This window comes from Mus pahari, chromosome 8 (genome assembly GCF_900095145.1).
Source record: "Mus pahari chromosome 8, PAHARI_EIJ_v1.1, whole genome shotgun sequence".
In the NCBI taxonomy this organism is placed as follows: domain Eukaryota; kingdom Metazoa; phylum Chordata; class Mammalia; order Rodentia; family Muridae; genus Mus; species Mus pahari.
Genome location: NC_034597.1, coordinates 47,628,269 through 47,644,808, shown reverse-complemented (window position 1 = coordinate 47,644,808; position 16,540 = coordinate 47,628,269). Strand labels below are relative to the sequence as shown.

The 16,540-nt window shown below is 43.3% G+C and overlaps 1 protein-coding gene across 2 annotated transcripts in view; it reads right to left on the bottom strand.

Annotated features, from left to right (window-relative positions):
- Parp4 (poly(ADP-ribose) polymerase family member 4) overlaps positions 1 to 16,149 on the bottom strand; it is a 72,117-nt gene extending 55,968 nt beyond the window's left edge. For both annotated transcript variants that reach the window (XM_029541818.1, XM_029541819.1), the window contains exons 1-7: positions 16,068 to 16,149; positions 8,592 to 8,724; positions 6,996 to 7,191; positions 4,935 to 4,998; positions 4,283 to 4,358; positions 3,083 to 3,193; positions 157 to 306 (exon numbers count right to left, since the gene is read on the bottom strand). In XM_029541818.1, coding sequence (XP_029397678.1) covers positions 157 to 306; positions 3,083 to 3,193; positions 4,283 to 4,358; positions 4,935 to 4,998; positions 6,996 to 7,191; positions 8,592 to 8,723 — 729 coding nt within the window. In that variant the 5' untranslated portion in view covers position 8,724; positions 16,068 to 16,149. The remainder of the gene's footprint in view (positions 1 to 156; positions 307 to 3,082; positions 3,194 to 4,282; positions 4,359 to 4,934; positions 4,999 to 6,995; positions 7,192 to 8,591; positions 8,725 to 16,067) is intronic.
- Between the last annotated feature and the right edge of the window lie 391 nt (positions 16,150 to 16,540).

Sequence of the window (16,540 nt, the reverse complement as noted above, 5' to 3'; positions counted from 1 at the left end):
GAGAATGTCTAAAAAAATAAACCAAACCAGACAGCAATCACACAGCCCACCTCTCACCACTATCTATCTATCTATCTATCTATCTATCTATCTATCTATCTATCTATCTATCTATCTATCTATCCAGCACGACACAATGTAGCAAAGCCAGCTTACCGCCTGCAGTTTCTCAGACGCTAAGTGTGTTGCTTCGGCCGTAAAGTGTTCTTGGAGCAGAAATCCTTGTCTCTTCAGATCTTCCACATAACTTTTATAATATTCAATTGCACCTTCAGAAGTTTGCTTTCCAGCGCTCTCTCTTCTGGTCTGGGAATTGCAGCACGCAGAAAAGACACAGTTAACTTACTGACATGCTCATCTTCAGGGAATACCGACATCCTGTCATGAAGGTGTTCAGACTTTTCTTAAGGGTTACTATGATGGTGTAAATGAAAATGCCTCCCACAGGCCCTGACAGAAGGGCGTGGTCCCTAGTAGTTTACTTTTTTATTTTTATTTTTTGAGGTGGCTTAGAGGTGTGGCCTTGGGGGGGGGGGCATGTGCATCATGGGGACGGGGCAGGCTTTGTTTCTGGTTTCAAATGCCTATTTACTCATTCCCAGTTCCTTCTTACTCTGTTTTTGGAGACAGGAGCTCTCTGCTTGCTGGCTGCCACAAGGATAAGACACCGGGATAAGACCCCTTCCTTCTATACATTGCCTTGGTCATGGTGTTTTTATCACAGTGATAGAAAAGGAACATTTAAATTATTTGGTGTTTTACAAAGACAGCCTTTAAAGCTGGAGTTTAAGGGAGGAAAAAGCCAGAGTGGGCAGAGCAGAGAGAAAAGGCTCCTTATGGGGAAGTGAACCGTTCATCCCAGCACTTGGTCAGCGCCTGTGGAGTCTTTGTTTGTATACTGGTTTAATGAACTTTGAAGACTAGTATCTATTCCTTTTTGGAAATGTAGGTCAATCAAGGTTAGGGAAGGAGAGAAAAATACCATTTAAAGGATAACATTGCTGGGAACAGGAATCAGTTACAACCAAACAAGCTTCCATTGAGGAAGAGGCTAGAAGAGCTCTGGGGTCAGGCAAATGATCGTGAAAGACACAGGCTCCTCCTACAGTGGAGATGTCCAGCTCTTCTTGGAAATCCATCCCATGACAGTGAGCAATTCCGCTTACATTGACCCCAGACAACAGAGGAAGATTTGCCCACTTGGTAGTCCTGGTGTCCCCTAGATGTTGGCTAGTCCTGACTCTGTGGTGTGCAGTTAAGGAAGAGGTCACGCTCCTAGACTGTTCACTGCAGGGTAGGTATCTCTGAAACTTACAGAAATGAAGTGTGTGCCCAAGTCACTCCATTTAAAAGGTAGATGCTGGAGTTTGGATTTTAATTGTCCTATGGCCAAGAGAACAACAGAGGCCTCAAAACTGTTACGAAAGACTTCTATCTCTGAGAAGAAAGCTTTTCTTTCTTTCTTTCTTTCTTTCTTTCTTTCTTTCTTTCTTTCTTTCTTTCTTTCTTTCTTTCTTTCTTTCTTTCTTTCTTTCTTTTTTTCTTCAATTGTTAAAAATGGATGCTGAGAACTCAGTTCCTCTGGGTGAGAAGCAAGCAGCAGCCTCTGAGCCATCTCCCTGGCCCCAGTCTTTTGTTTTTACAAGTTTATTATTTCGGGTATTTTGCTAAGTGATGGAGTGTGTCCTAATGACGGAACTTTTTGGAGATTTCTACCCTGATGGCTTCATGAAGCAGGGTAAGCTGGAGGAAACTTTCTGCAGAACACTTCTCACTTCTGCAAGGTGACGCATACTCCTGCCAGGTGACCAGCGAGGCTCCTCAGAAGTGGTCAGGCTCGAGCTTGCTGAGGATGGCAGGTAACCAAGGTAACCAGTATGCACTATGCACTGCCACTCTTTTTTAAACATATAATACAGTCCACCATGGTTTTCAATTTGATTTTGAATTACTTTTTATCCAATTAATGAAACAGTCACATATTCTGGGGTCCGAGGTTAAATATCTCATACCTGGGAACATTTGTTCCTGGACTAAGGGTCTAGCTCTGTTTCCATGGAAACCTGATACAAGTCAACTATAAAGGCAGGCGCAAGTGTGTAGACTTGCAATCCCACCGTGAGAGGCTGAGAGGCAAGACTGAGACTAGTTTCAGAATTCAGGCCTTCCACCTCTCCCAGCACAGACAGCTATAATTGTAGTGACATCTCTGCTAAGCTGCACAGACAATTGGACTTCAGCCGTGTGTGCTGGAAACTGAAGCTTTGGCCTTTCTTGACAGTGGCATGAAACTGGGTCCATTTCCATGGTTGTCTGGAAGCCATGTTATGAAGGATCCAAGCTCCTGATGGCCAGGGTTTCCCAGATTTCGGTTTGATGTGTGTTTCCTGTACATCTGCATGACATCTGGGCTGGGGCAAGACGAGAAGCTTCCAGAGTCTGTGTGGGTTTGTGTGAGGACCTCCCTCCCTGAAGAATGGGCTCAGTGTCCTCCCACGTGCTGTGTTTCTGGCCACAGTGCATATCTATGTGAGAAGACACCCTGGTGGGTGTTGCCTGTTGCATACTTCATTTCATGTTTAAGCAATTACTTTGGATTCATTTTTATTTCAGAATTGTTTTAGATCACAACTGGGCCTATACTTGACACTGAAATAGGACAAAGGCTATGGCTTTTGCAAAGTCATCCTTGTGATCTCCAGCATGCTATGACCATGAGCCCCAGGTGACTTCGCATACACAGTAGTGTCAGAACTGTCACAGAAGGTCACAGGGAAGAACCTGATGTGAGGCAGGTGTGTGGCTCATGCTAGTAATGTAACACTAGGGAGGCCAACGGAGGAGGACGACCATGTTTAAGGCAGCCTGGAATACAGAGTGAGATCCTCTGACTCATTAAAAAAAAAAAAAGAGGAAAAGATGGAGAAGGAGGAAAAGACAGAAGAGGAAGAGGAAAAGATGGAGGAGGGAGAAAGATGGAGGAGGAAGAGGAAGAAGATGAAAAGATGGAAGGAAGAAAAGATGGAGGAGAAAGAGGAGGAGGAAGGAGGAGGGAAAGATAGAAGAGGGGACTCTTCATTACCTTTTGATCAGCCAGGAGGAAGTGTGCTGCTATCACAAAGGGACAGCTCCCTGGGTCCCGGGAGCTCTGCAGCTCCACCACCACAGTCTCGGGGCCTCCGTCCACTCCCACCTGCAATACAGGGTACAGAAGCAGAGCTATGGAGACTAGCCACACTTCACATCAGGAAAGGCTGCCGATAAGCTGCAGCAGTGCATGCTCACCTGGAGAAGCATCTTAGAAAACACAGAGATATCAAGAGAGTAAAAATCACTTGAAACTCTATCACAGCGATATAATCATTATCAATATTTTGGTGTATTATTTTCTCTGTGTTTATAGTATGTCACTTCTCACATTTTTCTTATCACAGAGGAAAATACCCCTTAAAATTTATCTTTTATTTAAATATCTAGAAATATAAGTGGGATACCACTTCAAAGGCAAATATTGAGTTTAGTTTGTGTGACTGTCCAGTAAAATTTCCTGTTTTCCTTTAATGTAAAAGGAACAATTCAACATGGCATAAATATTTGGTGTCCAAATATGAGAAACTGTAAATGACAGGGTACAGGTTCATCTCTAACACCATGTTAAAATTTTATATTGTTAAATATGTGTCATGAGTGTCTGGATTGTAGCTTGCTTAGCATGCCTGAAGCCCTGATCCCAAGTGCTTCATAAACTGGGTGTACACATTGCTATCCCAGCATCTGGGAGGCAGAGGCGGGAGGACCAGGAGTTCAAAGTCATTTTCCACTAGTAGTAAGTTCAAAGCTAGCCTGAGATACATGAGATCCTGTCTCAACAAAACAAAACAGAACAGAACAGAACAAAACAAACACAACCATACTATATTATGAGCATGAAATACTTTCATTAAGAACACTAAAAATGTGTTTTCCTTCTGTTAAAATTTGCTTAGCTTTTGGGTGTTAGTTGAGAAGGGGTTTCGTTGTGTAGCTAAGGCTATCCCTGAACACAGGACCCTCTGGCTCAAACTCTTAAATGCTGGGACAACAGGCATGAGCCACCACACCAGACAAACATTTAAACAAACGTTTTCTGAATAGCAAACCAACCTGTACTACAGGATATATAATATTCAGAATATGAACACTTTTTCAAAAAAAAAAAAAAAAAAACAAGAAAATCACCAAAAAGGACATATTTTCAGAAATCATTCAGTTTCTTTTCTCTAAGTAGAAACCAGATTCTTACTTTTTCCAAGATGTTATATTTCACAACTTCAAAGTCTTGAAGAAAGGGAGGAATTTCAACATTCTCTGCAGAGACCCTGAAATTTGTATAATTAAACATTTAGGATTGAAATGGAACTTTAGACCACACAGAACCTTCCTAATTCCTATTGTACATACTAAGTCTCTGGTGCCCCCTTAGGTACAACTGTGAGAACGAGTGGATTCATCATCTGCTTAATTATTAATTTTATTTTCTGATTTTACAAATTTGTGGGTGAAGTGTGAAAATTTAACTTGAGCACTCAGTAAGGAATGATCAGGGAAATCTCCACCCTCTTCTTTGTGATTCCCAAGCACTAATGCCCCAAACCTTGGGTGCCCAGGGAGGCGAGGGCAGGACAGACGCAGAGACACTGCCGCCTATTCTGGTCACTGCGCTTGGTAGAGGCTCTGGCTCCTAGCAATGGCATCAGTACTTTCTGGGCTATGTCAAATCCTTTTACAATATAAAGAAGACCAACTTGTCACCTGTCCTTTGCTTGTTTGGTTTGGTTTTAGTGGTAGCTCAGCCCTACCTCCCAAGTGCTGGCTTACAGGCACACATCCCACCCACCCTTGCATCATTTGCAGCTTTAATGCTACAATTGAATCTAACAAGGTATTTTGCTTACTCAGTGACTTCAGTGTTTTCCTTCTCTGGGGTGTTGTCCAAAGGTAGATCTTCTGATTGCACTTCTAGAATTAAAAGGAGAACTTGCTGATGATTCAAAGGCTTATAATTAATTACTGGTAAGCTACCTGCTAATTTTGTTTTTTGTTTCTTGGTTTTTCAAGACAAGTTTTCTATGTATATCTCTGGCTGCCCTAGAACTCACTGTGTACACCAGGCTGACCTGGAACCCAGAAATCTGCCTGCCTCCCAAGTACTGGGATTAAAGGTGTGCACCAATACAGCCAGGCTTGTTACGATTCTTAAATATAGATATTTGCTATATAATTCCTCTGGGAATCAAACTTGGGGCCTTATGCATTCTTGATAAACATTCTACCACTCAGCCACAGCTCTGGTTTTGTGTTTGTTTTTTGTTGCTGTTGTTGTTGTTGGTGGTTTTTTTATTTTTTTTAATTTTTTTGTGAGACCACCACTTTCTTATTTATTTTTTTATTTATATTTATTTACATTTCAAGTGTTATCCCCTTACCCAGCTCCTCTCCCTTCAGGAAGCCCCCTATCCCATTCCCCCTCCCCCTGCTTCTATGAGGGTGTTCCTCCACCCACCCACCCACTCCCATCTCCCAGCCCTTGATTCCCCTACACTGGGGCATCTATCAAGCCTTCATAGGACCAAGGACCTCTCCTCCCATTGATGCCTGACAAGGCCATCCTCTGCTACATATGTAGCTGGAGCCATGTGTACTCCTTGGTTGGTATCTTAGTCCCTGGGAGCTCTGGGGGGTCTGGTTGGTTGATATTTTTGTTCTTCCTATGGGGTTGCAAACCCCTTCAGCTCCTTCAGTCCTTTCTCTAACTCTCCACTGGGGACCCCACACTCAGTGCAATGGTTGGCTGCAAGCATCTGACTCTGTATTTGTAAGGCTCTGGCAGAACCTCTCAGGAGACAGCCATATCAGGCTCCTTTCAGGAGGCAATTCTTAGCATCCACAATAGTGTCAGAGTCTGGTGACTGCATCTGGGATGAATCCCAGGTGGGACGGTCTCTGATAGCCTTTCCTTTAGTTTCTGCTTTGCTCTTTGCACTTTGTCTCCATATTTGCTCCCGGGAGGATTTGGTTCCCCTTTCTAAGAAGGATGGAAGCACCCACACTTTGGTCTTCCTTCTTCTTGAGAGCTTCATGTGGTCTGTGAATTGTATCTTGGATATTCCAAGCTTTTGGGCTAATATCCACTTATCAGTGAGTGCATACCCAATCACAAACCCAATTTGTGATTGGGTTACCTTACTCAGGATGATATTTTCTAGGTCATTTTTAATAGCTGAGAGTTTCAGCACGTTGCCCAAGCTAGTCATAGGCTCCTAGGCTCTAGTGGATCTCCTGCACCATCTTACCAGCCCAGTAATAATTTTTTAAAATCAAGTATTATTCTATTCCCAGTTTAAATTATACACAGTTTAAAATATACAAACAGAGGCTGGGGCTGCTCAGAGAGTAGAGCATTTACTTTGGAGGCATGAGGACCTGAGTTTCATGCCCTGCACCCAAGTACAAAGTTGAATTTGGCTAGGCAATTTTGTAATCCCAGCACTGGGGAGGTGGAACTTCTTTGACAGCCATCTTAGGCTAATCTGTGAGCTTCACGCCATTGAGAGGCGTGAAGCCTCTGTCCACCTCAGAAAGGAGGTGGACAGCATTCTACAAGATGAGACCCAAGGTTGGTCTCTGACCTCCACAAGTGTACCATGGGACATGCAACCACATACATAAGCAAAATAAATAAATTAAAATGTAATATTTTTCAAAATTGTATATCAAATATTCTGAAACCACCAGAGTTTCCTGGTCATTTTGAGTCTGATCAGAGTAGAAACATCTCGAGCTGTTGCTAAGTTGGCCTGCCGTCCTTCAGTATTTTGCTTGTTTCTGAGGTAGAATGAAACATAATAAATTTGCAGTCTTTCAGGGCGTTTTTTTTCCCCTGTAACACCTCTGACATGTCAGAATGTCTACCATAGAATGTATGGCACAGTAAGTGCTTGGCGGGACGCACTCACCAGACCTATTCCTTTCGGCTGGAGGTGCTGCTGGAGCTGGCGACATAGGATCATAATTCTTCACATCCAGGAGTCTCCTCTGTCTGACAGAGTCCTGGATGAATGCTGGGTTAGCAACCTGGACATCGTTCTTTTGGATGGAGTTCAGATGACACCGACTCAAGACATCAGCACTGTCTACGATGACATGTGTGCACTGTGGATAAACAGAAAGTCTGTCACACAGCAGCAAAAGCAAAGCTTAAGAACAGCGTTTGAATCTGCACCCTGAAAGGTCTCATTTTAAGGTAGTTCATAGTGATTTTTCTAGATTTTGGAAAAACATTACAATTTACAGTTTCAGAAAAAACTAGAAAAACCTAAAAACAAACAGGCTGTTCCATCCACACCTCCAAGTTCTAGATCAGACCCAAGGCTATGACCTGCTAGGAAGCACTCTACCACTGGGCTAATCCCCTGCCCTAAGCCACAGCTAATTGACTACTCATCTGGGTGGTCTATGTCACAGGCTGCTTCCAAGTTCTCCATGCTGCGAACAGTATCATGTAGACACCTTTACATACTTGTCTGCTATTTCTTTAGTCAAGGGAGGGAGATACAAAAGGTATTTATTTTGTTACTTTGTAGTTCTGTTTAGTTTTGATAAGCTGGGGGTGCACATATGTGTGCATGGGCATGGCACGATCGTTTATCTGTGTGAGTGTGGCACAGAAGCCGCACTGTGTATGAGGAAGTTGGAGGACAACCATTGATGTCAGTCTTCACCATCTACCTTGTTTGCAATAGGGTCTCTTCTTTGTTACTTGCCATAGGTATTACAAGAGGTTACAGGAGTCCTTCTGTTCTACCTCCTGTTTCACTGTGGGGGCTCAGGGATTGCAGACCATGTATCCTCATTTACATGGGTTCTGGGGGTCCGAACTCAGGTCTTCACTTTACCCACTGAGCCATCACCCAGCCTCCATTTTTATATAGTGTGACTAAAGAGTGCATGCACGTTATAGGCGTTTATAAAGCAGTAATAGGTATTTGTTCATCCTCCCTGCCTGCTGCTCCCAGGGCCCTCCCCCAGAGGTGCTACTGGGATCTGCTCCTCACAGATCTTTCTAGAGCTCTTCTTTATAGACAACAGGTATCTCTCTATTTCTATCTGACCTTGTTTTTCCACTTAAAAAGCTTATCCTTAAGCTCATTTCATACATACATACATACATACATACATACATACAGTGAGCCCAGCTGACTACTGGCCAATGACAGTGTGCCTTTTTGTAAACAAGTACAATGTGATTTTTCTCTTTTGAGAGGTGGTGCTGTTCTGAAATTCTATTTACAATTATGGCTAAGCCCCAAAGATCAGAGTCACAAGACAGAGACGATGTTAGAAAATGCCCAGAGTAGAAAAGGCTGGGCTGGGCTGGGCTTTGGCATCCTCTGCTTCTTCTGGCCTTCTTCTCCCCAAGGAGGTGTGTCCCAGTGTCTTCAGCCTTCTCACGCTGTCTCCTGCCCAGTCTTCTCTGCTTCCTTTCTAGCCATGAGCACCGCTTCCTGAACACATCCTATTAGTCAGAGAGTAACAGAGAGATTTGGAAATACCTGAGGGTTTAATAAAAAGGAAAACTTTCCGCCATTTTCCTTAATATCAGTTTGCAGCTTTTTCTTCTGCTGTCGAGGCAAGTACTTGACTTTCAGGCAGAATATACAATTTGCAAAGATTCCTAAAGTCATCCTGAAAGAAAAAAAAAACAGTTTTGAGTCATAGGCTTGTTGTTGTAATTATTTGATGTTTGAGCTTCATATATGTGTATATATTATACATTAAACGCAATCCCTCTCATATTCCCTTTTTGTCCTGATAAACAGTTTTACTTCTATATACTTGCACATACATATATTACATAATACACATACATGTGTGATTTTATGTATTTATATGAAGTTTAGAAACCGCAAATGAGAGAAAACATATTATCTTTCAGTGGTTGGTTTAATCCAGTTGCATCCACTTTGGGGCAAGGCAAGCACCTGCTCTAGTATCGGGCCACACCTGTAGCTCCGGGATAAGTATTATGAGTATATTTTAAATGCACCTCTTTCCATACCTTTGTGTGTAGTGCCAAGGCTGGAGCCTGGGGGCTCAAACATTCTGCCATTGAGCTACACTCTCAGCTCCCTTAGCAGGGCTAGTCTCTTTGCTTTTGAGTTATTTTTCCATTTAGGAAATATTTTTAAAATTTTTATTTATGTGTATACGTATTCACAGGATAGGTATGCGCATACGAGTGCAGTTGCCCTTGGAGGTCAGCGATGTTACATTCAAGTACAACTGGAGTTACAGGCATTTGTGAGGCTCCTGTCATTGGAGCTATGAAATTAAATTGTGTCCTCTATAAGAGGTACACTCCTAACTGTGAAGTAATTTCTCCAGTCTCCTAAAATGCTTTTTATTTGTATATTTTAATTATATATTATAATCTTAATTATGCATTTTAATGGGTTTCATTATGACATTTCCCCAAGTCATACACATGTGTGTGTACGTGCTATAATAGCTTTGATCAAGGCTCCATGGGGCTCCTTGAGGAAAGCAATTTCTCTGGCCTGGATGGAGACCTAACATTCCAAGCTACCTAAAACATAAGAGTCTGTCAATCACCTGGCTGATGTAATCAGGGAACTGCTGTATGTCACAGTCTGAAGCCCTGGGGAGAAAGTTCTGCAGAACGGTAGGGGCGGGTGTTGACAAGTGGAAAAGTGTTTGCTCTTGCCCTGCCTGGGGTTGGACATCCCCAAGCCTGAGGACAGTGTGTGACTCAGCCTCTGGGGCCACCTCTCCGCCCTTCACAGCTAGCATTGAGAACAAGAAGGTAATTAGATTAATAGTCTTGAAAGTACTAAAACAGGTCCTCCACCTGAGCAGACCTCAGTGGCTACCGTATGCCACTTGGGAGACATTTCAATTTAGCCTGTGAGTACAAACTGGGGAACTTCAAGAGGGTGAGATTCCCTTGCCCCACCCACAGACTGCAAAGCTAAGCAAGAGCAGCAGAAGCCCCTGGTGCACAAAGAGAAGCTACTGAAGGGAAGATCAGTCTGCGGGATGCTGGACACTGTGGGGTGCTGGACACTCCTGCAGTACAGGGTCAATGAAAGAGGAACCGTCACAGTCCTCCAGTCCCCGACCCTCCCAGGTACAGGGAAGTCGTAGTTCAAAGAACAACCAGAAGATATACATTGCCAATTCAATCAACTGCACCCTAACTTGTAGCTGATTCATCAGTCGGAAAATCAATTCCTGACTCTGTTATTCTCTTTTTAAATTTAGAAACACCCCTTGCAGTTTGGCCCATTCCCCCATACACTTTTCCCAATCACAGAATGCCAAGGCACAGACATCCCCGCTTGTGGTTTTTTTCCTTTATAAACCCGGATACCCTATGTCTCACCATAGCTCTCCTACCCTGCTGTGTCAGGGAGGATCGAGGTCACAAATAAACCCTCGTGTGCTTGCATCGGATCCTGGGTCCTTGGCGGTCTTCTTGGGGGTCTCTCAAATCAGGCTTACCAGTCAACACCAATATAAACATGGGGAGAATCCCAAAGTCCAATTGCCTTCCCTGATACACAGCAGGCAGTGTCCAGTTTTCCTTTTTTTTTTTTTAAGATTTATTTATTTCATGTGTGTGCCTGGGTGTACATATGTGCCCAGTGTATATGCTGTGACCATGGAGGCCAGAAATGGGTGTCAGATCACCTACAGCTGGGGTTACAGGTGGCTGTGAGCCATCTGAAATGGTGCTGGGGACCAATCTCAGCCCTTGACAAGGAAGGTAAGCCCTCTATCGCTTAGCCACCACTCCAGCCTCCGTCTCCAGGTTTCAAAGACCCAGAAAGAGGCTGCTTCCACACTTCATCTTTCATCCTTCTCTCCATTGTGTGTGTGTGTACACTCTGCCTCACTTTCCCACAATACTTTAAGGGATATTTTCATTTTTATCATATTAAAAATACTCCCAAATGGTTATGTTTTTATTCATCTAGTTTTATTTATAGTTGTTTTGTCATTATGAGCAAATCTTTTTTGTTTTCCTTGTTTTTTTTTTATTTTTTACTTTTCGTTTCTCATTCTCTACCCTAGGCTGGCCTTGAACTCATGAGATTGCATAGCTTCCCAAGTGCTGGGATTACAGGTGTGAACTACCACACTCAGCTTCTTTCTTTCTCCACACGTTCCTCCACTGTTAGACTGTCTTAGTGTTTTTACTGTTTTATTGTCTAGAAAGTTCACTTATAACAGAAAATCCCCTAGATCTAGAGAAAGAAAACAGACAGCCAAATACAAGAGGCATTTAGAATTACAGACAGACAGGGATGCAAGGGTACTTTCCATGATGTGGAAAAGTTAAGTTAAAAGTTAAGATGTCAAAAAGGCAAGGGAAGAATGGAATGGAATGTCAGGGAGAGGACCAACTCTCCTAAGAGACATGGAGTGACATTATCGCCTTGGGCCCTCATCATCCCGTAAAAGCCTGGAAAGGACAGATTGCACAGTAATTGCTGAAAGTACATAACTAACCAGGATTATTGTATCCAGCAAGTATGTTTTAAATTTGATTGTGAAATAAGGGCACTTCAAGAAAAGCACAACGCAAGGCAGTTCATGGCCAGCAAGCCAGCGCTGCAGAAGATGTTTACACAATACTGTGATACTATCCACGGAGGAGGGGAAAAGATCTCAACCAGAAGAGCACAGGAAATCCTACATTTCTGGAAGAACTGATGAACCAAGCTACAACCATCAGGAATAGAGAAGAGGAACAGCTATCCACCCAACCAGAAAAACAACCAACGAAGTGTCAGAAGTAGTAAATATCTCTCAACGATAACCTTAAATGTAAATGGCTGGACTCACTAATAAAGAGATACAGACTGCAAAGGCAGGCCTAAGAGGACAATACAGCTATTAGTGCTTACATTAAAAAAAACAAAAAACAAAAAAACAAAAAAACAAAAAAAAAAAACAGAGCAAGGCTGGGTATGGTGGCAAATGTCTTTAATCCCAGCACTTGTGAGGCAGAGGCATGTGGTTCTGTGTGTTTGAGGCCAGCCTGGTCTACCTAGTGAGATCCAGGTCAGACAAGGCTACTCAGTGAGTCACTATCTCGAAAATAAAATAAAACAAGGAGCTGGAGATATGGTTCAGTGGGTAAGAGCATTCACTGCTCTTTCAAAGGTCCTGAGTTTAATTCCTAACACCCACATGGCAGCTCACAACTATCTGATACTGTGTTATGGTGTGCAGACATACATGTAGACAAAGTACCCAAATACATAAATAACTTTTTAAAGGTATGTTTAACAAAATACAAAGAAGAGCTGGGCATGGTGGCGCACACCTTTAATCCCAGCACTTGGGAGGCAGAGGCAGGCGGATTTCTGAGTTCAAGGCCAGCCTGGTCTACAGAGTGAGTTCCAGGACAGCCAGGACTACACAGAGAAACCCTGTCTCGAAAACAAACAAACAAACAAACAACAACAACAACAAAATAAAAGAAAAAGAAAAATAAATCAGTGCAATCTGAAGTTTAAACACCTAATGATTTACCCCCAACTTCTTAGAAAAGCAAGAAAAAGCTGAAAGCAAAAACAGTAGTGGAGCAGAAATGAATGAAATGGGGGTAAAGGAGCAAGACATGAGATTAGCCAATCAAAAAGCTGCTTCTTGGAAAAGATAAGCAAGACCAACAAAGGCCTAGTCAAGACGACCAAAATAAAGAGAGAGGGGCTGAGGTGTCACTTGGTTTGCAGAGTGGTGGGCTTGCCATTCAGTGTCAGCTAAAACTGGTCATGGTGGTGCACATCTACGGTGGAGGTAGAGGGTTCAGATGGTCAGGGTTATCCTCAGTTATATAGTAAACCTGAGACCAGCCTGGGCTACATAAGGCCATAAAGAGAGAATGGAGATGGATAGATAGATTGATAGATAGATATAGGTAAATAGATATGGATACAAAGCACCAAGTTAAGAAATTGGAGATGGAAAGGGGATATTACAATATCTTGAAATAAAATGCAGAGTATCTTAGGCAATACTTTAGCTTGCATTACAGCAAAACAAAACAAAACAATCCCTAGAAAATCTGGAAGAAATGAACACATTCTGAGGTTTACTTAACCTACCAGAATTAAATCAAGAAGACATAAACAACGTAAGCATTTGCAATAGGCAGTTAAGTTGAAATAGTAATAGAATGTGCCCACCAAGTCTCACACAGTATGGGATGGTTCACAGCCGTATTCTCCCATGTCGTTAAGAGGAAGACACCAAGACTTCTCAGAATGCTCTACAAAGTAGAAAGGGAAGGGACACTAACACACTCATCCTACAAAGCCACAGCACAGCAAACCAGAGAGGACACAACAGCCCAAATTCTCTGGCAACCACGACATTTCTTAAGAGTATTGTAAATTGATTTCATGAACACTGTGATAAAGTTAGTTTCATCCCAGGGATGTAAGATGGGCTCAACACATTCACACCTATGAATATAGTACAATGGCTGAAGAGATGTAATGACAAAAATCACATGACCACATCTTTAGACACATTAAAAGTCTTTGGCAAAATCCAACATCCTTTATGACAAAGCCCCTGCAGAACTAGAGATGGAAGAAATGTAGTAAGAGCTAAATACAACAAGCCTGTAGCCAACATCACATTACATGGGGAATTTCCTCTAAAGTTGGAAAGGAGACAAGGGTGGCCATTCTCCACTCTTTTGAATATGGTGCTAGAAGACTTACTGGACTAGTTAGAGAGAAAATGAGAGAACTAGACACGGGAAAGGGAACAGCCAACGCATCCCTATTTCTGCATGATAGGATGCAGTCCTCAAAGGGTCCTAGAGACCCCACCAGATACGATGTGCTAACCTAGAACTTGCTGTGTAGACCAGGTTGGGCTTGATCTCAGAGTTCTTTCTCACCCAAGTACTAGGCTTGAAGGTGTGCACCACTACACCTCACCGGCCTGGTTTAATGTTGAGATCCAATCTGTACCTGCTGGCCTAGATCTCATTGTGAATCTCAGGTCTCAAACTCATGGCGATCCTCCTGTTGTAGCCTCCAGAGTGTTAGGATTACTGGGGTGTGCCCCCATGACTGGCTTCTACCAGAAAATCCTTAGACTTGAAAAACACTTTTAGAAAAGTAGCAGGAAAAACCAACAAAGAAAACATAGGCATCCTTTCACTGAACCAATTACAAACTTGTCAAAAAGACCTGAAGGAAAAAAGGCATTTCCAATAGTTTTTAAATATCAAATTCGAGCCTGGTGGTAGTGGTGGTGGTGGTGGTGCACGCCTTTGGTCCCAGCACTCAGGAGGCAGAGGCAAGCTGATCTCTGAGTTTGAGGCCAGCCTGGTCTATAGAGAAAGTTTTAGGGCAGCCAGGGCTGCATAGAGAAACCCTGTCTCAAAAAACAAACAAACAAAAAAGGAAAACAAAACAAAACAAATTAGAAATAACCCTAACAAAGGAGGTAAGATACCTCTCTGATGAAGACTTTAAAACACAGAAGAAACTACAAGGGAAGCCTCCCATGTGAATGTATTGACAGCATAGTATTTAAAAAATGCTGTATTATTGAAAATGATTTACAGATTCAAAGCAATCCCCATCAAAGTCCCAAAGATATTCTTCATAGAAGAGGGAAAAAATTCTTATGGACGCACAGAAGACTTGCAATAACCAGAGCGATCCTTAGCAGAAAGAACAATGCTCATCTCAGATTCACACCACAGAGTTGGCAGTAACAAAAACTCTGGTGCTGACATAGAAACAGACATATAGCTGGATGCAACAGGAGAAGATCTAGAAATAAGCCCACACAGCTACAGAGATCCAATTTCTGACAAAAGCTTAAGAAAATGCACAGTGGAGAGAGAAGGCTGCCTCCTTTCAGCATGTCCTAGGGGTGCCCATCAAGAGCTGTCTTCCTATTGGCTGCCTTGAGACAGGTCCCAGCATTGACCCTGTTGTTAAATTACCAGAAGCAACTTGAGGAGGAAAGGTTTTACCTCATCTCACAGCTTACAGTCAAACATGAAAGTCAGGGCATGAACTCCTGACAGGAACGTGGAAGCGGGTGGTTCTCAATCTGTGGGTCTTGACCCCTTCGACAGGGGATTTAAGACGATAGAAAACACAGATGTTTTTACTTACCATCATAACAATAGCACAGTTTAAGGAACGGACTGTATTAAAGGCTGTGATGGGGATGTAAAGTGAATAGATTAATTAGTGGTCAAGGAAGAACGCAGCTTACTGGCTTGCTTTCCTTTTCTGTTCACCTGGTTTCCTCATACAATCCAGGACCACCTGCCCAGAAGTGGCACCTATATGGGCTAAGCTCTCTTCCTTCAGTTAGCAATCAAGAAAATGCTCTGCAGACACACCTCAGAGGTCAATTTGACTGAGGCGATTTCTCAGTTGAGGTTCACTTTTTCCAGGTGTGTCAATTTAACAGCCAAGAATAGCCACAGCACCGGAAGTACCTTAGTAGGGCAGAGGCAAAAATCCAACCTAAGGACAAACCTACCTGGGGCTTATCTCCTGGCCTTTCCTTTTTTCATTAATGTAAATTTTAGCTGCCATAGGTAAGGCCTAGACAGATTAAGAATTTTTCTACTCCCAGTCTTGGCAAAAACTGTAAATTAACTCACCCCATCTTTTATTTATTTATTTATTTATTTATTGTCTTAACAGTACTCGGAGCTAAGCCTTACGGTCAGTCAGGTTTGGCTAAATTTCAACTCCAGACCTCAGTGAGCTATTTTCTTCTACCATAAGTTTCCTTGGAAGTTCAACTTTCAGAAAGTAAAGAAATGTTGCGTTCTGTTTTGCAGTTATTTTCCCAGAACAGCAGTGGGTCTGATGGCGCAGTCAATGTTGACCTCCCCGGCGCTCCCCGCCTAGGCCCCTGCCTCAGTACCGCCTCAGCGAAGGTCAAGGCCACCGGGGACTACCGGGGCCCTCGGGCTGTCACACAGCCTCCTGGGGACACCCACGCACCTGCTCCGAGATCCCGTCTGATTCTTCCGGGTGTCGGATGGTCCCCTCCTCGGTGCCCCACAGCCAGCGTTCCAGCCTCGGTGCTTCCGCTCCCGGCGCAGCTGGGCTAGGTGGGGTTGCGGCGGGGCGGGACCGTGGCTGCGTCTCCGGAACACCGGACCAACGCCCCTTAGCGGGATGTCCTGCGACTGTCCAGCTGGGGAGAAGGCGTGGCCTCAGCTTCCCAGATCAGCCTAGCGTTCAGGACTTTCACTTTCTCTTTCTGACTGGAAATTGCCAGTAGGGGTAAATCCAAAATTCGAATCTGGGAGACGTGATGGGTGGGGACTTTTGATAGAGAAAATGATTATGGATTGGGGTTAAGTAGTGTGCTGGAATCCCAGGGCAGGTAAGAAACAAATTTCCCAAAGGGGCATCACAGAGAATTTAGGGCTGAAGAGCTAGGTCATTGGTAGAACGCTTGGCTAACCTTT